General features: G+C 33.0%; 1 protein-coding gene across 2 annotated transcripts in view; it reads right to left on the minus strand.

Annotated features, from left to right (window-relative positions):
• Positions 1–24,169, minus strand: part of LOC149774191 (uncharacterized) — a 243,074-nt gene that overhangs the window by 55,040 nt on the left and 163,865 nt on the right. For both annotated transcript variants that reach the window (XM_089945702.1, XM_089945703.1), the window contains exons 22-28: positions 23,290–23,348; positions 21,546–21,773; positions 17,126–17,350; positions 14,095–14,125; positions 1,673–1,731; positions 540–614; positions 1–49 (exon numbers count right to left, since the gene is read on the minus strand). The exon at positions 1–49 is cut by the window's left edge and continues 149 nt beyond it. In XM_089945702.1, coding sequence (XP_089801828.1) covers positions 1–49; positions 540–614; positions 1,673–1,731; positions 14,095–14,125; positions 17,126–17,350; positions 21,546–21,773; positions 23,290–23,348 — 726 coding nt within the window. The remainder of the gene's footprint in view (positions 50–539; positions 615–1,672; positions 1,732–14,094; positions 14,126–17,125; positions 17,351–21,545; positions 21,774–23,289; positions 23,349–24,169) is intronic.

The following is a 24,169-nucleotide window of genomic DNA, read 5'->3' on the forward strand; positions in this document are numbered from 1 at the left end:
GAATATCAATAACATCTTCTAATCCTGAGAGGATGACCAGGGCCTTGGACTAAATTATGGTATTTAAAAGGGAATAGAAATATGATATTAACTATGCCACTATTTCATTGAATATGAACTTGTTATCAATTAAGCTACATTTAATTTTCATTCATTCTTCTGTCATATGAATATTATATGTCATGTTTGTCCTATCATTCTTTCGTTCTCATTTACTGTTTTGAATATAAAACCAAGAAAATGTACAACGATTCACATGATATGTTGAAGGAAAGGTTGTTTTAAAGATAGCAAAATAAAGTGTTCAGATTATTATTGTTAACTGGTAAAAGTGCATACAAATTTTAATTTGATAGATGGAATTTTGAAAGAATACGAATGTGGTTTATTTTAAGAACTACTCAAATATTTCCATCAGTAATTTGCGGAAAATGTATCACCTAAATGTATGCTCGAAAAATTGTGTTCAGAAGAGAGGTCATGTAAGCCCTTCTGCATTCTGCAGCAAACAAAAGAATAAATGAAGATAAAAAACTCACATCAGCTATTGTTGCTTTCTCCTGTGGCTCTTCTGATAGTATTGCACATGTCTGGGTCTCCTTTCCTCTTCTTATCTAATGCATGCATAATCCAGAAGAAGTAATGAGTGCATACTAGATTTATATTAGGCCAAAACTGAACAATGTGTCTCCATAAGTAATTCCACAAAACTTGATGAAACTGGTGCAAAAGAAATAAAATTAGTCCTAGGAGAAAAAGGAAATACTGTAATAATGTGTTACCTTTAAAAACTAAACTGAATGTTAAATATCCTGAATTTAGATATTATGATATATATCTGGTAAGAATGAGGAAAAGAATGATATCTAGTCTATTGTATCCACCAGATTTGGAAATTTTAAGGAATAGAAGAACACTAACACTAGGATTCACTATTTGGCTGAAAGTATGGAAAATGAAGCATGACAATTCATGAAAAGTACAATTCCATTATTCAAAGAGAACCATATCATTTTTCGTCTACATTTTGTTTATATGATTATCTGTTCTTGAACATTATCTCTTTTTCCATTTTCTCTAAGCTGTAATGGTCTAAACCGTGTAAAATTTATAAATCATTTCATCAGTGTCTATGCCGATGTCCTGTAATATTGCTTACTAGACATTATTTAACCAACACGAGACATTTCAGATTAAATTATGAGTTTTTAGATAATAATATTAAAATATAGCTTGATGTAACATTTGTGCCCAAAGCTTGATTAGAAAATGTAATGTTTTTAAACAATCTGGAAACTGAAATCATTGAAAATGTTTTTTGAAGAAATTTCTTATGCAGTTATAAATTGCAAACACAATGATATTCCACATATTGTATATATCAAGAATTCAATTATATTTTTTATATAATTCCAGTAATATTAGAAAATAGCTTGATGTAGTATTTGTTTCCTACATTTGATTAGAAAATTTAATGTTTTCAAACAATAGCTTCAATCTTTAAATCTAAATCATTTAAAATTGTTGTGTTAAGAAATTTCTTATGCTACTGTAAATTGCAAACTCAAAGATCTTTGATAAATTATATCTATCTGACCAACAAAGAGGGCATAGCTACATATTAAGATCATAAAAAATAAACAAAAAATTAATGAAGAAAAAATAAACATACCAAAATTTCATCCAGTAATCTTTCTTGAATCACAACTGTCACGTGTCCTTCCTTGAATACTGAATAAAGAGATGATAAAAAAGATTAAAACTAATGTGCAACGGCTTCATAGAAAGTAATTACAATTCAAACTGAGGTATTAATGAGTATACAATTTAATAAAACGAGACTGTTTGTCTGTTTCCTTCTTTACTTTTTTCTGCAGATAAAAAGGCTGTTTAATTCGTCTTCCAGCTCAAAGCAAGGACTTAAAAAAATACTAAATGAATTTAATCCCCAATGTGATGTACGCAAGGTCAACAATCCAAGGGAGACTATTTTTAAGAGACCAGCAGTCTTACTAAAGTTTGATTTGAATCAACTTAATCTTATAATTAATAATACATAAAACCTTTAGCCCAAAGTGTTATCAAATTGAAACACCATTGCTCATTATTACAATAAAACATAAGTGAGAGGCATTCCCCAAAATAATGGCCGAGATGTAAACAGAGGCCAATTATGGAAGAATGCTCTTAAATGAATGCTTTATCTTGCATAAAAGTTAGCCCATAATATAAAATGTTTTGAAATCATCTTTTAGAAAATGCGTTTGTGTTTAAATCAACATGCAATGCAGTATAATGGTATGTGAACATCATGTAGTCACTGGCTCAACAATTTAAATAGTATCATTTATTTCTTGATCTTAAGTCTTTGCGTGTTTTGACTATTTGTAAGTAAGTGTGGATAATCAACATGTCACTGTGTTATTTCCTTTGGAAGGCAGAAGCTTGTTGCATTACCTTGGGTGACAGAAGTTGCATTATTCTTACTACAAATTATGGTAGCATGGATAGTGATGGTGAAATGGTACTCTTTCTCACTTTTAAAAGTAAATATAAATCTGAAGCAAAAGCTACGTAAGAATTTTTGTATCTCTGATTCATATTGTCTGTCTGCTTTTATATACATTTATTTTGTATGTTACTTTCTCTTTCTATCGTTCACTTAAACAGTGTAGGTAAGTAATATTATATATTATTTGTTGAAGACAAGATTGTAAATGCCATATCCGTTGATGGTTGATGGACTCCGTGGTGAATCAGGAGAATATTATTTGTTTCTGTTAGCTCTCAAAACAGTATTCCATCCGCCTATTGTATGGAACTCAAATACATCTCAATGCAAAACCCAGAAACTAAAGAGGTATGATACACATATGTGCCTCTTGCACAATATCTCGAATTTGTGTCTTAAATAGCACTCTATATCAGTTGTTTGAACTTATTTCATTAAAGCAGCCGATAAGTGGGTTCAGTATAGGTAGAGGGTTATGCTCTCAAATAATGCATTGCTGGAAACCATAAAGGACACACACACACACACACACACACACACACACACACACACACACACATATATATATATATATATATATATATATATATATATATATATATATATATATATATATATATATATATATATATATATATATATATATATATATATATAAAGAGAGAGAGAGAGAGAGATGTGTGTGTGTGTGTGTAATTTAATCCACTGTTGAGCTTCTTGGTATGTATCTATACAGTGATGATTCTGATATATTGTTTATGGAGTCCTGGCAGCCCAATATTTCATAGTTGGACCCAAATTTTTACTTCAAAATAAACTAATCAGCAGTTATGAAATCTTGCTTTGCAGAGCTGTGCTTCATTTAATTCATATATGTTAAACATAGTACTAAATTGTAACCTTTACCTTTCTACTTTCCAAAAGTAATCTTAATCAAAGCTGTTTAATATTTTAAACATGATAAGTCTGACTCCAAGATTGATCCTAATATCTGGATAAAATTACCCCTCCTTTCAATAGTCGCTTCAGACAAACCTTCTTGCATATTTTCATGTAAGAGTATTATGTTTATTATGCAATAATATTCCAGTTGATAAAAATATTAAAACGTTTTATATTCCATCAAAATTGTTGTACAACAAAGAACCTGTAAAATATCTCAGTCTAAAATAGGCATTGTCTTCCATTGTAGAGGTTCCTGTTTCATCTCTTCATATGATGAATTATTGGATATAATGATTACTTTTATTAGTAATTGATCAACAAACATTCACTTTTCACATGTTTTTAAGGCACCTGAGTGTGAAGAGTCATTAGAAACTCAGTAGAGAACAATACAATTAATCGTATCTATGATCATAACATTAGCACCAAAATTTATTATAGAAGAAAACACTTCCTTTTCTATCTTTCTGCCCTCATCTTTGAAGGGAAATCTTACAACAATGTCAACATTTTACTTTGATTATTAATATGTCGTTCTCAAAGAATGTAATGAAATCAGTGCAAAATAAAGTGAACTTTGCCATTTGGGTAAGTGTTTTGTAAAGTGGCAAACTCGTTGGTGACTATTTCTCCTGATTCACTCCCTAGCATGGACACTGAGTACTGGGATTCTGTAAAATATGTGCAATTTGAGAAAAAGTACAAGAGTAGACAAATCTCCATTTTAATAATGAAAGATATGTCTTCCTTCCATAATGGGACATTTATGTTGATTAGCTGTATGGATAGTATACTGTAGATATTGGCAATGGACGGTACGAAATTTCGTACCTTGTATTGCTTATTTTCAACATATTTACTGAGAATCCTCTTTCAGTGTATGCTTGATATAGCATGAAATACTAAATGTCGTTTTGACTACGTTACTTCTAGTGAATTAAATTGTGTTCGTATGACATTCTTTCTCATGCTTGCTTTTATTGCAAATGAAATATAGGTTCAAAACTTATTCAGTATTCTTATTCGTTGACTTGGATCTGCTTGGAAATATGCTGCAAATGTTCGTATCCTGTGAAACGTAGAATTTTAATTTCATATAGAACTAACTAATGGGACCATATGCTCATAGGGCACATTCATTCTGTTCACATTTTAGGTCTCAAAATATGTAACAGAGGAAGTCAAACTAACCAATTTAATTAAAATTCAGCAAATAATTAAATTCCTTAAAATACATAGTGAAAATTCAAAAGACGCTTAAAGCATTATGCATGAAATTCCAAATAATCCAACATGTCCTATCACACTGTTCAATAGTACAGAGTGTTCTGAATAAATTCCCATAATCTTGAACGTCCTGATGAACCAACTAAATTTACTGTCATGTTATGCCAATGATGCATTAATTCAAGGTCAATGAGTACATTAGTAACTCCACTGAATGATTTAAATAAATACTTTGTCTCAAATTATTTCTTATTTCAGCAATACATCTGTAAACTCAACAGATTCCCAGTGCCTAATCTTAAACATGAATGAATCACTTGCGTACCTAACTCACAATTTATACACATTGCCACTGGACGTATGATGCAAGAAAATATTCTGGAAATATAACCATTCGAATGGGAGAACCAATTTAACATGGTTAGTCCTTGAACTCAAATATTAGTAAACATTATATTTACAGGTTATAATCATGGACAAAGTTATGCAGAAACTAAATCTACAACCATCAAACATTTACAAAAGTCAGGCACACTAAAAATTAATTATACATAACTATTCCAATAACACCTGTAAGTAATAAACAAAATTCTTCTTTTTCTTCTTCTTCTTGTTATTACTATTATGCAATAGTAATTAAAGTATGTTAGATGAATAAACAGAAAAGTGTGTGTCATATTAAGGACTTGTCATTAAAACATTTTTCATGATAAAACAAAAAGAGAATTATATAATTACTGTTAATTTTGTTTTACAATTTACATTTTTTTCTGTTATAAAGAGATATGTGCAAATAAATTGCAGCAAGAACAGGAGTAATGGTATTGCTGGAATGATTCCTGATACATTTTTGCCGCACATATAACAGCCCTGGTTCTAACTAGTGTCAAATTCAATTCTGGCTCAGGCTTTATATTTAAATGAAATGTCGTGTGATACCTTTGGATTTTAGTTTGCTTGTTTCATGTGGATATTCTGTATGTTTTGGCATTTGACAGCAATATTGATAATTGTCCATCATAGTGATGAAATAGTTCCAAAAGCTGTCTTAGCCAGTGATAGTTTTGGCAACCAATTCGTCCCTGAATGATTATGCAAAGGTATGAAGTATGCTGTGAGGACCAGGTTCAAATTTCGTTTTAAAAATAAAATTTAATGTAAAACTACAAAAGACCAATGTGAATAGAAAAATAGATCATATGGATAATTGGAGATTAAATTAATTTGTGTTAATCATGATAGATGAAACTGTTTACTTTACTTTCATACTTCTAAATCTTAATAAATGTCCTGGAATTAGACTACTTAAACCCTTTTGTGACAAAAGCACTGGTCATAAATTGTCATTTTAAACAACCTTTAATCTATAAAAATGATAATATACTTTACTGTGAATAATACTCTAGTGTTTCTAGACGAGAAGAATTTCAACCCTATCGAAGGAAAATATGGGATCGTTTTTGATAAATCAGGCTGTGATCATAGTTAGCATGCGATGGTCCATCTTTAATTGAAATGAGGTAAATCAGGAAAACTATATTGCAAATGGCTTTATTAATTTGAGGTAGAAAGCATTGGAAAAGGGAAAGAGGAAGAATGTGATCGTCATGAATCATTCGAAAATAAAGCAAATTAATAGAACATTTCAGGATCTTCTGGGTTAATATATTGTTAACCACTGCAGTTAATACACAATTATTCGAAGTGAAATGTGTAATATGCATACCAAATTACATTTATCATTTCTCGTTGTGTGTATACTGAAACTTCTAAGAGTCCAAAGTGTGGTGGGAGTAACGCCAAATATCGCCTAGCTCTCACCAACAGTTTTCTACTGACTCGGTATGCACTATCCCCACCCCAACCCCATTAGTTTCTTGCCTTCTCATTAGTCAAAGTGATTCTACTGAGGACATGATAGGAGATTATACCTGGTATAATATGATAATAACAATGTTGGATTCGTATAACTGATCTAGGTCACAGCCTTTTACCGCTGATCACGTTGTCCTCATATAAAGTTCTCTATGCTCACATGAGAACATTACCGATATCTGACCCTGCAAGATAAAGTCATGGTGGAGATTGAAGAATTCAACCTAGAACAGTAATCGGCATAATTGGCTATACCATACCACTCCATCATTTGATTGTGAAATCATGCAAGTGGTAATTAAGGAACCTGTCATTAATGTACAAACATTTAAATATCTACTCGATTTTTACTATCTACTCTCTCCTGGTTCCGTAATTGTTTTCGGAGTTTTCTGTGATTTTGTGTCTGCCGTCATGGGGTCAAACTTGGCCAATCTAATTATTTTATCCTTAGAGTAGATTATATTAATTGGATTTAAGCTGCTTTGTATCACCGAGATACATTCTAAACAGACATGCATTTGCGAAAGCAGCTGTGTTGACATTATTTAACCAGCGCCACAAGTCACACAGGTTACTATTGATAAGATTTCATCAACAATTGCGATTGGTGAAGCTAGAATAGTTAACTAAGCCATATTTCCAACCAGATATAGACAAATTGTGGCCGCTAATGTTGCGATTCTGCAAACATCATCTATAGTCACAACACAAGTGTTTGCTTTTCATGAGAAGCGCAGTTATCTTAACGATTTTATCTCACAGCTGCTGCTCCACTTCGATTATTTTCTCGCACTGGTATTGAGTGTCTATCATAGTTCTATTACTAATGTTATTGCGTATTATAATTGCTCGACAGGCTCGTCACGTACAGTTGTATCATGCGTATGCACTTCTAAGCAGTTATTCATTTGACTGGTACAAATGACCTAAAGTGATAGATATATTTAAGTCACTGGCGATTGTACTTTTTGAGGGCCTAGAACCACGTTCATATGGAAACAAACAGATTGCGACGCTGAATAGTGCCTGAAACGACCATTCTTCTCTTCGCCTAAGCACTGTTACCCAAACAAGTTGAAATAAACATCAGTTGTCGTGTACCATCCCAGGTTAAATAACGAACGACTAAAAGTGGGGCAAAAAGTGCTTACAATGCAAATTCCAATAGATTATTGTCTGTCTGCACATATACAACACGATGAGTCTCAGGCCCTGTTCATGAATCCTTGTTGACGATGCCAATTTCCCTTATGGGTGGCATCATCATTGCAGGTTCATTCCGCACAAAGGCACCTTGGAAATGCTTGACAGATCATGCCAAGTTGTGTAAACGAAAACTTGTCAGTGGGGAGGTCATTTGCTTGTCGTTATGCTGTTATTGAAGTCGTTTTCCACTTCTTAGTCGTCTTTCAATCCCATTTCAGACCCATTCCAGATGCAGTTCTGGAAAATTCAGCACATGGTAATTATACCTGTTGCATTTTTCATATAATAATATCCTGTCACAAAGGTAAGTTTTTCCATAACAAATGGCAGCTTGCGAAAATATAGAGTGCAATAAAAAATGATTACAGGATTACACTAAGGCTATCTGGGCAAAGTTAATTGGAATTATTCCCATGTTGCTGACCCAAACTCATCTTAATCAGCTTCATTCAGCCAAACGAAAAACACATCGGCACCATTAAATTGTCAAAAACAGAAGCGGCATAAAAGCAAAAGACAAGTGGAATATTTCCATTCCTTGAGGCTATGCCAGTACTGTTAGGAGATGTGACTCCCGCAGTTGCAAAAACGTATTGGTTAAGGGATATCAGAGGTGCGTCAAAGACCCTCATTTGGCCAACTGTGTTTTCCATCAACATAAACGTACTGGACAGGATCACAACAATGTATATGTAACCATCTGTGACTGTAAACAAGAACAAAATGTGTTCTATAGCCAGCAAAGTGATTAGCGCAAGCATCCACAATGTTAATGATAACAACACAACTTGGCCAGAAACAACATCGTAGGGATCCCAAGTTGTATCGCTGGAGGAGTCCTTTCATTGTAATATTAATGTATACTTGGCTCCAAAATTAAACTTGTAAAAATCTCTGAAAAAACCAGATCAATGACTGAGAAGTATCGTATGCAAAACCTCAATAAACTTTCATAAAGTTGTTGTAAATACTCCAAAAATCAAAAGTTAAAATGTGGCTAGCCATCAAAGATGACAGCTTGTCCACCTGCATCATTAGCATGTAATTAAGGTCATGCAATATTATATGTTGTATAATTTTAATGATCATTCGAATCCTTGATAAACATCATATTTGTTCCACCAGAACTCACATAATCATCGATGTGTATGGTGAAATAAATAATCATTGTGGCAATGTCAACGTTGTCGAGTATTTCTTCGATTTCATTTCTGTCTTTGGAATAATATGTCATGATGCCATGTCTTTGTTTCACTTCCTCTTGTTCTATAACCCATTTAACCACTTCTTGTTGTTTCTACACATATGCATGTCTTTTTCTTTTTCATCCTGTCTGGGTGTTTCCTTTCTTTCAGGCTGCTGGTGCTAGGTGTCCTTTTTCAATTTATTCTTGAGAGTTTAGGCATTTGTTTTTATTCCAGTGTGGATGCATCTGGTTTGCCTCAAGTAAGTTTTGTTCGTGTGGGTTCAGGTAAATGTGCGGGTGCATATATTCCCTTTTCAACAGGTGGAAATGCAAATAATTTCTTAATAGTTGGAAATGTGAAAAATATGTGTAATGGTTGAGGTTCATACGAATGTCCTGGTTCAGGTTTGTATGTTGGTTCTCAATTACGTGGACGTGCTTGAGTTCGTTTTCTGAGTCTTTCCAAAACTACTTCTTGCATAAAGGCTTGCAAACTTTCGTGTTTTTCATTAATGTCTCAGACTGCAACTGTTTTGATCATTTCGTTATAAAAATCAAACATCCAACCAGTGGCTTGTTTAAACTCTTCCGTATACATACTTGGTCCATACCTTTTCAATATACAGTGGCCTTTACAAAAATGTAATATTTCAACTCTAAGGTATCGTAATAGTGGTATTTATATGATTTTCAAATGTCCAATGACAACCTTCTTCATCACAAAATTGAGGAATTGTTCTAAATATTGACTGGGTGGTGGTGACCATACCAGCGCAGTAGCAAGATTTTGTCTGCCTCTCAACTTCACTGGTGCATACAGATAACAAACGAAGTGTTACCAAGTGAGCCTAAAGACGGTGGATGTGAAATCATTTTGCATATAACCTTGACAGTCTTCTGCTGAATCTCTTCCGCAACATTTGACACTATTGTTATTTATTATTTAGTGCTTGTACGATTGATTGAAGTTGTGCAACCCACTTGCAACATCAAGTAATCTGAGACTTCGTGAACTGCATGTATTAATTTTCGAATAATCATTCTGCAAATGGACAGCTAAATCATTTTACAAGAGCCTGTTTGCAGTGTTTGTTAACATGTCCAAACAGAAACCATACCTTATGTTTTCTCAGTAAAGCAGCAACGCCTAGGAGAAATTCTTTGCCCAGATCAACTTGCAAGATCCATCCGCATGTTAGCAGTGATCATGCATAAATATTTTCAAGCACATCAGATACACTTGCTGAATCTTTGATGCAAGGAGCTCCTCTTCTTTGAATTTAATGGCACCATTTACAATAGCTAACGCATAACTGTATGTGGAAGGAACAAAATGTCAGCCTTGCCAAAGTGCTTGTTTGTCCAACCATGCTCAAGCAGCTATATGGATAACCTGTGCTGTGCTGGCTAACAATTTAAACAGCAGCTTCACCTTTCCAATTACCACATGGGCTGTAGTAGATTTGGGTCATGAAACTTAGTTTTCATGTTTATCATACTGTCCTGTAACACCAAATGTCCCACCAAGGGCATTATTAACCATTTTAACTCCTCAATTCTTTCCCTGAGTGTAGGATGGATCGTCTTGACTCAGCAATTTGACATGAACAGAAATCATATGATGGTTTATAAGTTAGATCATGTCAGTAACATGCAGTATCTTCACAATATGTTGACACTTCTCTAGCCTTTGAACGGTTGTTAGAATCAAGTGGTTTGACCATCCATGTTCCAGGCTCACTATACATATATCTAGGTCCTGGAGGAAGTACGATATGCTTTTCATGTTGTCCCTGGCAACTTAGGTAACACAGTAGCGACCTCAATGCCAATCTTTCGTAAACCTGCATTTGAGTTTACTATAAACCTTTGAATGGGAACTTCTTTGCTAAACAGCGAATACAAATTCCAGTGATTCTAGTTCAGTCATTGCATGTTTGACTCCGTGTTGGATTTACTGTACGAGTTTCACTTTGTATAGCACACATTATAAAGGCAGGTTGTTCTTATACAACAATTGATATTCAATGGCATCACGAAGGAGAAAATTCAACGTCATTACCTTTTCTGTGTAAAGAAATCCCAAACTAACCAAGCATGGTGACATTGACCCAGCTGGTTCAGAAAAAACCCCAGCTATTGTTGAAAAAGATTTTAAGATGGTTAATGTGGGATAGGTGATCAGTAGTATTGTAATGACTTTTCCACAACTGATGCAGCTTCCTCATTGACGACTCCAATACGGATGAATATAGATTTGTTGTGTATGGCAAACGTACCTTAGAGCAATGATACACACCCATCCCATCTGATATTTCTTTATCCGGATCAGATTTGACTTGTGTGCAGATTTACATTGCTTGATACGACGTTTTCACATACATTTCGTGTCTTTCACACAAACACATATTAAACTCATTTCACCTTCTTGATCCACCAATGCCTGAATATATTTTGTCTAACATACCCTTTGATAGGTTTACCAGAGCACGCATCTTTGAACGTAACATGTTTAGGTTCCTTACTCAACTGATTTTTTGGATACTATTGCTGGCATCAGGCTCGTTTACCATTGATTCCTCTCCATTGTCTGTATACACATCATTGATTGTTACATGCACAAGAAGTGAATCAGTGTCCATGTATAGCATATTGATCTTGTCACTATCCCGTGCTTTCATCTTCTAATAATAAATTTCGTACATAATGAATTTAGAGAAGTCCAGCACTGTGGCACCAATATAGTTAGAAATTGTCAGCTTCAGATTCAATTACTGACTATGTTTGATAATGAGTCAATGTGACATAAAGACACAGTCATGGTGGCTAAAGGGTCTGACAGAGCAATGACAAAATCCAGAATTGCAATTATTATATCATACCACTCCTGGATTGTAGAAGAATACCGAGCTTCTGTTTCACTTAAAATTTCAAAATGTCTTCCTCAAATTGAGATTTTTCTAAATATCTTACTTATTGCATGTGTAAATTTGTCAGCAACCCAGAATGACACCATGGATAGATTACATGGATTTGTTTCACGAGCCTCACTCGGACATACATCAATCCAAACAAGGCTAGTAAGAAACCATGAAACTAATAATAAAAGGTTATTGCCAAACCGTAAAACAAAAAAAAGTCCAATAATGACCATAACGATCCCTAAGCTCATTATTTCCTATCATTGTCATGTGAAATCATGACTGAGAAAAACTTAAATGACACGACTTCATCGTAAGTAACTCTACGAAACACTAATGCTATTTTTTTCTTTTGACCGGATATGATTTCATTAGCCGATCTTCAAATGACTCAATCTAGTCTAGAAAAGAATCCTAGGGCAGTAAACATAGATAGATTGATGCATACATTCTAAAATAGATAAAGCTAAATCATAGAAGTACTAGCAATATAGCATCCTTTGGATCAAAACATTTTTTCAGGGCATAAGGTAAATATACACATAAGCATACAAAAAGAAATGTTGCTCCAAAAACTTCCTGAACCAGAGTCTATTACCCCCACCCCATTTTCAACTTGTCATTCTAAGGTATGTCTAGTTTCTGGTTTGTCTCATTAAGATATTCGTCAAAGAAACACCATAATCATCAGGTGCTCCTTAAGAACAATGTCTGCGCGTTATAGAAAGTATCAGCATTAGTGACTCTAAAAGTACTCTCTAACAACTGCATCACACTTCCAGTGTGTCTGGGACTGTAAATACCCATGAACCTATCAACCAAAATGTTTGAAACAAGTACAAAAATTTCATACTTCTTATCCTTTGTACATCGCACCGATGTGTGAAGCTACCAATCAATTAATGCATTTCAAAGGAAGTTTCCAAACTAGCCATTAGGAGTATGGCACCACTTACCTGCCACTAATGTCACTGACTAAGCAATCAGGAGACATAGTTCGTGTTATTAAAAACAGACCAATTATATTGGCTTGCAAATTTAGGGAAGTTATGATCCAAATATAGTTGAGGTTCAAATGGACTATCGATTCAATGTCATATCATGTTTAAAGTGTTATGCCACATTATACTTTAATGTTATCCATCACTGCAAATGGAGACAGGAATTTAATGTGGCGAGCAAGCAAATATATATGTTCTAAGGAAGAAATGTATTTTAAATAAATATTGTATCTAATTACTGGACAACTAGTTTTTTCATTACATTTTGTTGCAATTAAACCCGTGTGTTGTTATTATTTACATTCCTACTTGAATATGCAAAATATGTAAAGAAATACCCAAAAACTTTATACATGTCAAAGACATTCAAACACAATCTGCCAAAATCATTAAGTCTTTTTTGAACGAGATTATAATTTTAAATAAATATTGTATCTAATCAATAACAATGGAATTGTTTGCTTTTAATTAATGAAATAATGAACAAATAGTTATTTTCATTACATTTTGTTGCAATTAAACCCGTGTGTTATTATTTACATTCCTACTTGAATATACAAAATATGTAAAAAAAATACTCAAGAACTTTATACATGTCAAAGAAATTCAAACTCAATCTGCCCAAATCTGCAATACTTTTTTTCAACAAGCTTATCATTTAGGGGGGAAGCTATTATATGAGAATAACAATCTTTTACTGACAGAGGAAGGAATCGATGTAGGCCTGGTGGGAAATACGCAAGGTTAAAAAAATATGAGATACAATAAACATTTTTATTGTAACATCAGAAAAGTATGGATAATTTACGTCATTCTTTATGCACAACCGTATTGTAAATGTCATAGACAAATATGAATATGTATGTGAAATGTATTTACAAAGATATTTGGCAACATAGGAACAGAACATGGTATTACTTCACATTCATTTTATGGTTCATAAGATCATCATTTTTCTGTGTGTTACTCTCTTTAGTTTTATCTTTTCCCATGCATATAATGGTTATTCTATTCCTCCTAAGGCTTTGATCATAATTTAAAAAATATTTTAAAATGTAATTCGTCTATATATGGAATCATCCTAATCATAACTTTGAAATAACAACTGATTTATTCAATTAGACACAGTTATTCAATTAGACACATTTATTTAATTCGAGACAGCTATAAGTTTTGCTTTAAACATAACAAATTTTCAGAAACATGTAACCATCATACCTATTCTATGGGCCCATTCCTCTTCAAACACCTGCAAGAAAAAATGAAGTTACATAATTGTTATACGTAAAATGACCCAACAAAATACACTGAAATACAAAAAAAATTACATGGTATAGACAAACCCTCAATACAATTTTAATGTGTGATGGATGCTAATAATTAATTCATGTAAAAGTTAACTTGCAACATTAAGTCTAATATTATTCTGATAAATCAGGCCCCCAAATGTCTGTTAATAATGGTGGACGATATATGGATCTGATGTGACCTGTTCATGGAAATGCGCAATTTTGCTGCATGCAAATCTTTCTGGAACAATCCTGCAAACACTTTAGACATATACCGGTAATTGGTAACATATATATCTAGGGCAAAATTCAAAATAGCCACAGGAGAGAGGGTTGTGCTATTTCACATGAATTTACAAGCGATAAAATATAGGATTTACTCCAGAAATATAATGAACATGCAAACAAAAGAACCATTCAGCCGATGGTAGCTCCCCAATTGCGTGAAATATCAGTAAGTGGATAAAATGTACACCAATGTGTGCAACTAAAACTGTCTGCAGATTTTTGCATGTTTTAATGAATATGTGATATCAGCCCCTAAACTGCTAATCAGTATCATCATGGGTGAGAGGCTGAATAATCAATCTAGTCTAATGTCGATGTTAGGCGAATCTTAAAGTCAAATGAACCAAGACAGGAGAGACTGCTGATTCAAAATGCACACATACACTATGCCATCTAAAGACAACCTATTAATTGCAATGAATGAGCTTAGCTTATAATGTACTGCGGCTTCAGTTCCTCACAGTGGAAAAAAGAGAATAATATATGGAGGCCATTTCAAGACACTTTATCCTTTGACATATCAAAATTAAATAACTTTAAAAGAAAAATAGCCATCGATCTTCTGGGTAAAGGTAGTTGCATTTACAATGTAAAGGGATGCACACTGATACCAGTATATTTATATTTTGATATTGCCAAAATTATTTCCAATGTCAATACCGGATACATTTCACTGTGTAATAAAAACATTTTATTTTAACGCGTGGCAAAGCCATGTGTTAAAATTGAAATTTTCAGTACTACAAGATAAAATATATCCAGTAGTAACTTGGGAAAAGATAATTTTTGTTTTATTATATTCCACACTTGCTCCAGAATTGAACTTTACAAGATTAAACCCAGTCTTCACTTACCCCCCGTGCCATTTCGTAAATTCACCTTGCGTTCATAGGGTGATCATATAAATATACGTGACATAAGAAAGCAGGTAGGATTGTTGACCTAACATGTTGCTGTAAATTAAATATTTGTCATTTTGTAAACGTTTTGAACCTATCTCAAAACAATGCAGATCCAACTAAACAATGCATCACAGTTTATCGACTTTCGTTGTTGTCAAGTAGGTAAGAGAAAATAACATGAGAGACATAAACAGCATCTGGTCAAAATTCTTTACCAAATATTAATTTTCATGTCTATAATAAAAGGCAGTTTCTATTTATTTGTTTCTAGCTCACAAAGTACTCATTTTTGTTGTTGCAGGTACAATTTTCTAGGCACACTCAATCAAACGTTGCATGACGTGATGGTAAGTCTTATGTGAACATATAGGAATGAAAACAAATATCAAAACTATTTTTCCCATAAATCTCTATATTTCATAATAAAGGAGTAATAAAATAAACATATTTTAAAGTTTCTACTTGTAGCTCTCAGTACATACAACTAAACTTCTCATCCATTTCTGAAATGTCTTTTTGAAAGAGGGTAATAAACTACATCGGAACGTGGGTCGGTGGTTCTTTCCGGCGTTTTCCCGGGTTCTTCCTCCACCATTAATACTGGCCGCCACGTATAGCCTATCGCGTGCTGAAAAATGGCGTTAAACCCCACAACAACAACTACATCGGAACCTTTCCATTTGAAACACATGTTTACTAGTTCCCCGAAGATCAAAACAAAATCAATTGAAGAATATTAGATTAGAACGATATTTTACCTCTTGGAATGTATACAAGTTTCATCAAACTTCTTGAGAGAATATACATCCCTTCTTTTCACGAAAGACATGGACAAATCCCTCTTGCATTTTACATTATATTACAGCAAAATGCTTAAGACATCCAACGTTATTATTTCCGATGAAGTTATTGTAATAGAAATGATGGATTCTAGATCATAGGAGGCAACATCATTAAAACTTAAGCTATTAGATGTAAAGAAAGGATGCAACCAACAATTTATATTTCGTATATAAGCCATGTCTTTTTAAAACAATTTTTATTGAACCATCTATTTTGAGGTAAGAAAAAAGGTGAAACATTGCATGATTCGAAGCCACAATTTGCGGAAACAAATGGGTTAAATTGATGCAAATTTATCAAACTATTTAACCGTCAATGGAATATATGTTAAGGAAATTGGAATAATATCATGTGAAATACAATAAATGAAGTGTGCGGCTTTTGCTTTGCAAAAATAACTACAGTCATAGCTTTTTCAATATGGAGTGAAGAGTGCTAAATATAAGAATTTCTTAAACATCACCACAAATAAACGAATCATTGTGATACAATTCTGGAGAAAGGTTCTGAATTGTAAAAGGATATTTTTCTTGTTCTGAACTGAAAAAGGATATTCTCCTTTTGAAATGATAATTTTAACTATTAAATCATATTACCAACCAAATACTTAATTTACTTTAAGTTTCCAATTTGAATGACAGAAATTGTATGTATGTACTTTTGTACAACTTGTAAAATGCTTGACTAAAATTAAATAGGCTTAATCTCTATACCATTACACACTATTACGTTCCTTAAGATTTATAAAATGTATTTTGATTCTACAATAAATATATTCTAAAAATAGTTCTGTAGAAAGTCAGAATTTCCACACATGTATAAAAGATGATGTGATAATAAACGTAGGTAAAACAAAAATAAACTAACAATTAAGTGAAATAGGAACTGACTGTTGAATGATTCGGTCGTTTCAACACTAGGACCTACCTTTTTTAACATGTTTGCTCCTGTGCAACCATCTTTGATGACTATGCTCTGCGCTAAAATACTGGGAGAAGGTTTGTCAACGATTCGCATTTCAACACAACTATGGAGGACAGAAGCATACATTTTTGCTACGTGATAAGTAATGCTGGGGATCATGAAGGCAATGGATTTTATCCCTTGGTCGCTGGCCAGTTGAAAACATTCAGTCACAAACACTTCTATCACCTAAAATATCAATATGACATATCATAATAATGTGTTTTAGAAGCAAATTTCTGCGACATATGTATATAAAAGACATGAATGTAATATATATATATATATATATATATATATATATATATATATATATATATATATATATATATATATATATATATATATATATATATATATATATAATAATGGGATCCTTTTTAGAATTGGAATGTTTATGTCGATGTATATACTAGACTCGTCGAAACCTCAGTTACAACGGAACAAGGGTTAGTACATTGTTTCTACATCTATCGTGCTCCTTCTTGTTGTAAAATCAAGCTGACAGAATCTTTCTTTTGGGGACAGTTTCCTACTCTGATACAACCTGATTATTCTTGAGGATTTCAACTTTCACTTTGATCACTTTGACTATGCTGGAAACCTGTTCACATAAAATATCCTACATTATATGCACAGTTGTAACCGTAAAAAGTCTGTGAACCATCTCACCCATAAATGTGGTCTCATTTTAGTCTAGATTATTCAAAGACGTGTTGATAACATTACATAGTCTGCATTGGTGTCCCACCAACTTGCATCAGATCATTTCGGCATCATATGCCATCTCAACGTATCCATCCCTTACCCTCAATCTGTTTGCTACCAAGAGAGACTTATGTATGATAAATAGAACCCAACTAATGCATGGCATCCAAGGATACCTAACGTCTTTACATCCTACAGAGGTACAACTTTACAAATGCTTGCAGTTACTGATTGACAAACATGCCACATCAACCAAATACAGAGTATCAATTCAACAGTATTCTCCATGATTTAGTAGCACTAGGGACCATCTTCGTTCTGCCGTACAAAGGAGTTGGCTTTTCACCAGCCCTCATAATCATCTTTATGCTAAGCTAAATGTCACAAGCATTGTTCATGCAGCAAAGGCAACCTACTACAAAACTAATATCACTGAAATTTCCAGCTGCAAAGACCTAGTCAAGATTAAGAATAAACTAATGTCACAGAATAAATGTACACCACTTCCAGCAACATTTGCACCGGTTGACCTTCTGGACCTGTTTGTAAATTTATTCCATGACAAAGTTCAAGCCATTATAGATATACTTAAAAATACACTTTAAATTGACTGGTCACCATACAATTGTGATACATAATATATATGGCAACCTTTAACAGCATTTGAACTGGTCTCTATGGATATGGTACATAAACTTGTGATGAAGAGTGTCCCAAAGTCATATGAACTAGATCCGATTCGGCCATCACTCCTGCATGAGTGCTAAGATTCAATATTTCTTCACTAACTGATGTTACCAATACTACTATTTCATCCTGGCAATTCCTTTCTGAGAGTGGTTAGTAATCTTCTCGCTGCTTTGGATAGTGTAAATATTACAGTCCTCATCCTTAATGACTTGTCTGTGGCACTTGAAACAATAGACCATGTTATATTACTTCACCATCTCCAGCATGTATATGGTATTCTGGATACATCTTTAATATGTTCAGTATTACTGCATCACACTAATTCCATACACTTAGCTGCTCTGAAGAGTCATAGATCAAGATCTAGTACTTCACGAATTGTACACCGATGACACTCAAATATATAAATCTAGCTGCCCAACCAAAGTGTAGAGTGGTGCACTTTCGATGCGAAGTCATGGATAACATTTAGCAACCTGTAGACGAATGATTATATGACTGAAGCCATCCTGATCAACATGCAATGACTTTCTCATTCACACTCACTGTCTCAACAAATAAGTATAAAAAAACCATCATTACTTTCACACAGTCAGCACAAAACCTATGTTTCGCTCTCGACAGAACGCTCTCATTACACCAACATAAGCTCCATTTGCAATTACTTTAGGCTGAAGTCACTAAAGCACTAGTATATTCCTTGGTAATTGAAACACTGGACAATCGTTATTCACTTCTGTCTAGTCCAGACAGAACCTTTAAAAGTCCAAAACATGGCTATTTGGATTATCATTGCAGTACACAGAACTCAGCAAACCTTTGCCTGCTCTGTAACCTTCATTGGCGACCGCTTGATACAGAATAAAACACAAAGGCTGTTCACTATGCTGCATTTTGTTGTCAATATACCGATCTGACCTGAAGCATGTGTACACTCCATCTAGAAACTCATACTCCTCTTTTGACACTCGTTTTCTTTTTGTTCCTTCTGAGAACATGAAACAATACTGATAACGTTTGGTAGTGTACCAGGGACCAGCTACATTGAATGAACTGCCCATAGATCTCCGACACAATGATGTTCTGATGTCATTCAAGAGTGCTCTTAAAACTCATCTACTTCAACGGCAATACCAGACACAAAGACTTAATAATGTTTATGTCTTTCACTATTGTCAGTATGGTTTTGTTTTGTGATTTCATAGTGTTTGTTTTAGTAATATTGTTGTTGCATATGTTTTATGTGCTATATAATATTACAAATGCATAGAGCTTCTAATGATTAGGTATTGTATTAGTCCAAATTATTATTATTATTATTATTATTATTATTATTATTTAAAACTCTTTATTAATTCATGGTCTGTCTGTTTTCCTAATAATTTCCAAGTGTTATATAGATGTTCATGATATTATTGATCTATGGAGCTTGAGTCTATTTGATGCTGTTATTGGAAATAAGAGTGAAATGAAACTGTTTTGTAGATTTACTATTTGTACAGAAATAATAATTCACTGATTATGACATCATTCATGGTTACAAAAAACTATGTAACAAAACATCTATTAATGAGTTTCCAGAATGTGACATAAACAATAAATCAGTCATTACATATTTCGAAAGCAAACAAAGCATTCAGCATTGACGAATTGGGGATATACATTTTCACCTCCAGTGTGATCATCTATCATTAAAGTTTCTTACCCTTGTTTAAGAGTTTGTCTTTTTTGATATGGTCATATACTGAGTCATACATTTCTGCACAATATAAGAATTATTACTGAAAAGATACGAAATAGGAGAAAGTGATGTTGGTCCACTTTATTCCATATATATGTGTGTGTGTGTGTGTGTGTGTGTGTGTGTGTGTGGTCCTATATGTAGTCTTATAAAACCTTTATAATTTGAAAACACTAAAAGATTCATATCGTGTATCTAGTCGCTAATATTCTTATAATAAATTACTGTATTATAAAATGGAGCATAGCAAGCATTTATTGTTCTATGAATATTGCACAGGTGAAAAGGGTAGATATTGTTTAGTCTGGTCAATGATTAACATATTACATTTAAGATAATTAAGGAGCGCAGCAAGAATCTTTAGAAAATAGAGAGGACTAAAGACACATGATGGATATCAATTATGGACAGTTGGTGAAGTAATCATTAAGCTTGACTTGTTGATCAATGTGTCAGGCATTTTCTATCTTTAATAGACAGTCTGATTAATACGATAAGAAGCAGTCTGTCCATCAAAAGCCATTTTACGTCTGAAAGGAACACAAGGGTGTTTCCGGCTTTTAAGCTGTATTTTAATGCTGGTTAATTTGCATCCATTCGAAAAATAACACACTCCTTTTTCTGAATCATCTAGAAATCGGATAAAAATAAACAAATTCTTATCGACAAAAATGTGGCCCTATGTTATTACAAATATGCGCATTGTATGTATAAAAGGCTATATATAAGCATTACATATTGAATCTGAATTTAAATATTAATCCCTTCATTAATGAATACATAGCCTTTCTTTATATTTGCATCATTGTTCAGGTCTTTGAATTAAAATCTGTGGAAGTTATGGTTTAATGTGGACTATAATCGTGCAAGGATTTGATTGTGCCGTATGGTCAATGCAATTAATAAGCTCGAGTTAATATTCACACAGTTAAAAAAATATTATTTGTTTAATAAAGTATCGGTGGATTGTTTAAGCTGCTATACAATGACTATCACAACAGATTTTCATTTCATAAGCAAATTCCTAAAATGATTCTTTAAATGCATGAAAGAAATATATCACAATAGTTATTCTGTGTGCAATGTACACAATTTATGTTACAGCTGTAAGTATGTTGTGACATTAACAAAAATCACTATCACGTGGCTGTGCTGTTAATATATGACTGAAAAGTTTCATTTCTTATATCATGGTGTTATATATGCACTAAATGTAAGCCTTTTCAGAATCTAAAATTTATAAACCTGTTTGATCCAAGCAACTGGCCAGCGTGGGAGGACACCATACATTATTGTTCTGACAGGAAGATTGTATCCATTCAGTACAGCCACCTCTGCATATTCTATTCCAACTGGAAACTTCTCTTTAAATTCTCTCTGAATCAATGGACCTGCTTTCTCAAGAATTTCGGATGGAAGGTTTTGTATAGGCCATTGACCCTTTGCTACTTCAAAGATGACCGTGGCGTCTGACTATATAATAATTATTAATGTTAGTTATATTTTAAATATGAAATCATGACAAATATATCTGATGTTTAGGTAAAAAAAATAAGTGTGATGCTGTTGAATTTACCAGTGTCATGTCAATTCAGAATTACAGAAAATTCGTCCTACTAAATTTTCCCAAAGTGACTTTTTCAGTCAAACAGCAATCCATAGTTTATGTCGTCAGTGGCACTAACAACTGTTCCTAATTGAAAATGGGATACATTCCACTTTTAAAGTAGTACAAACTGCTGCTGAAACAAATTTAAATGCAAAATGGGCACAAATTTGCTATTTCACAGTGTTATCTTTTATATTTTTGCTAATGTCTAATGATACTTGTTCATGTTCCATTTTTGTTATCTGGGACACTTATTGCAGCAAACGTTGTAATATATGTAAGATCTTTCTACATAAGAGCAGCAATCGTCAATAACCTAACATTACTTGATCTATTCTGGTTCTTCGGCATGTTACCAGTTGTTTGAAAGGGATTCACATGTTTGTAAGGTGTTGATACGGTTTGATTGTATATATGTAAAATGTTATTTCAGTGTAAAATTTAATTTATGCTCAGTCTCATTGGGTATCTTGGTAATGACTGCGTTAAAACATTATCAAAATGTAATATTTATCTTTTCCGTAATAAAAAAGTTGCAGGTTCAAGCAGTGGTTAGAACAAATTTGACAGATTTTTAAATGTTTTGATGAAGGATCTCCAGTATCCGACTCCATCTTTATTATTTTCTATACTGTTGAACATGATTGTTTTTTGTAACATATATTCGTCATTTCTACAACTACGTTTATGGCAACAGCGAATCGGCCAACCAAAATATTGGCTATCGATAAGATTGATGTGTACAGTCACCATATATCTATTAGGGTGGCTTCTGTAGCCAGGACCCGCATTAGTGAGCCTGGAGTATTGATTTTTATATACATTGATATGTAGGGCAATGTAGACCATTTGAATAGGTTGGTAAATATAATTACCGTAACATCTGCATTAAGAATTACAAACTGGCATGCAACATAGAAATTTAATAAGTACTATAGGCTATTATAAGTGTTTAAAATGGACTGAGGCACACAAACATTAAAATCTAAAAGTAGTTATTTGTTTTTTCCATAAATGTCATATATTCAATAAATGTTTTGATAAATGAAGTAATGGCTACATGAGAAAGCAGATAAAAATATTATAATTGTGTGAGATTTATATTCAAGCTAATTAATAATTAAAAAAGAAATTTTAAGGCTTAGGATTTAATATCAGATAAATATCATGAGACTAGAAATGTGGTTGTCAACATAAAATATATTTACATAAAGTGGACATCATTATGAACAATACACCTTATCAGTAACAATAATGATCTTTTCAAAGCACATTATAATAAATATAAAATGATCCAAACAACACCATAGCTTCAACTTAAGCAATATATTTCTACATAAGTAACTTTTCATGCTAACATGATAATGTTATAGAACATACCTGTATTTCCTCCATTTTGCCAAACTGTATGATGACAGTCGGGTGTCCTATATTGAACACTGAAAAATAAATAACACATTGCTATCTATCAATTTTATCACATGCACTCACACACACACACACAAACATACACACATACATTAAGTTGTGATATCAGAAAAATAAAAATGAACGATTGGTTTGTCCCTATAAACTATATCAGATGCGACAAAGTAACATTATTTTTTGGGAACAGAAACAAGGCTCATGAAAAATGATATAATGTGATTATATTTGAAACAGATTATATTATATAAAAATAACTAACCCAGTCTGTATGATACACACTCGTAGACAAAGACACAAGACACACACACACACACACACACACACACACACACACACACACACATATATATATATATATATATATATATATATATATATATATATATATATATATATATATATATATATATATATATATATATATATATATATATATATAGTTCAGGACTACAGTGTGAAAGCCAAGGATTAACATAAAACTTTCCATGTTTTGCTTGTCAAGCATTTATTGCACTTACAACTAATGACAGGCTAAGCTAAACCAAATTCACACCATCTTGAAACATAAAGGCAAATACATATTCTACTGGCAAAAGTGGATTAGGCTCGGTGTCATGTGCACTTTCAATTGATCACAAAATTAGTTATGATTTATACCCTTACTTGATGAAAGTATGATTTTTAACGTTTCGTGACATGAAATCAGCATGATCAGTTTCTCAGATATGTGAGAATAAGTGCATCTTGGATAAATATGTGAACACCAATCAATATTGATTTTATAATATCGTTATCAGACGGCATGCATAGAAATTAGCAGAAAGAGCAATTA

The sequence above is a fragment of the Sinohyriopsis cumingii genome, unplaced genomic scaffold (assembly GCF_028554795.1).
Source record: "Sinohyriopsis cumingii isolate HCF-2022 unplaced genomic scaffold, ASM2855479v2 utg000400l, whole genome shotgun sequence".
Lineage (NCBI taxonomy): Eukaryota > Metazoa > Mollusca > Bivalvia > Unionida > Unionidae > Sinohyriopsis > Sinohyriopsis cumingii.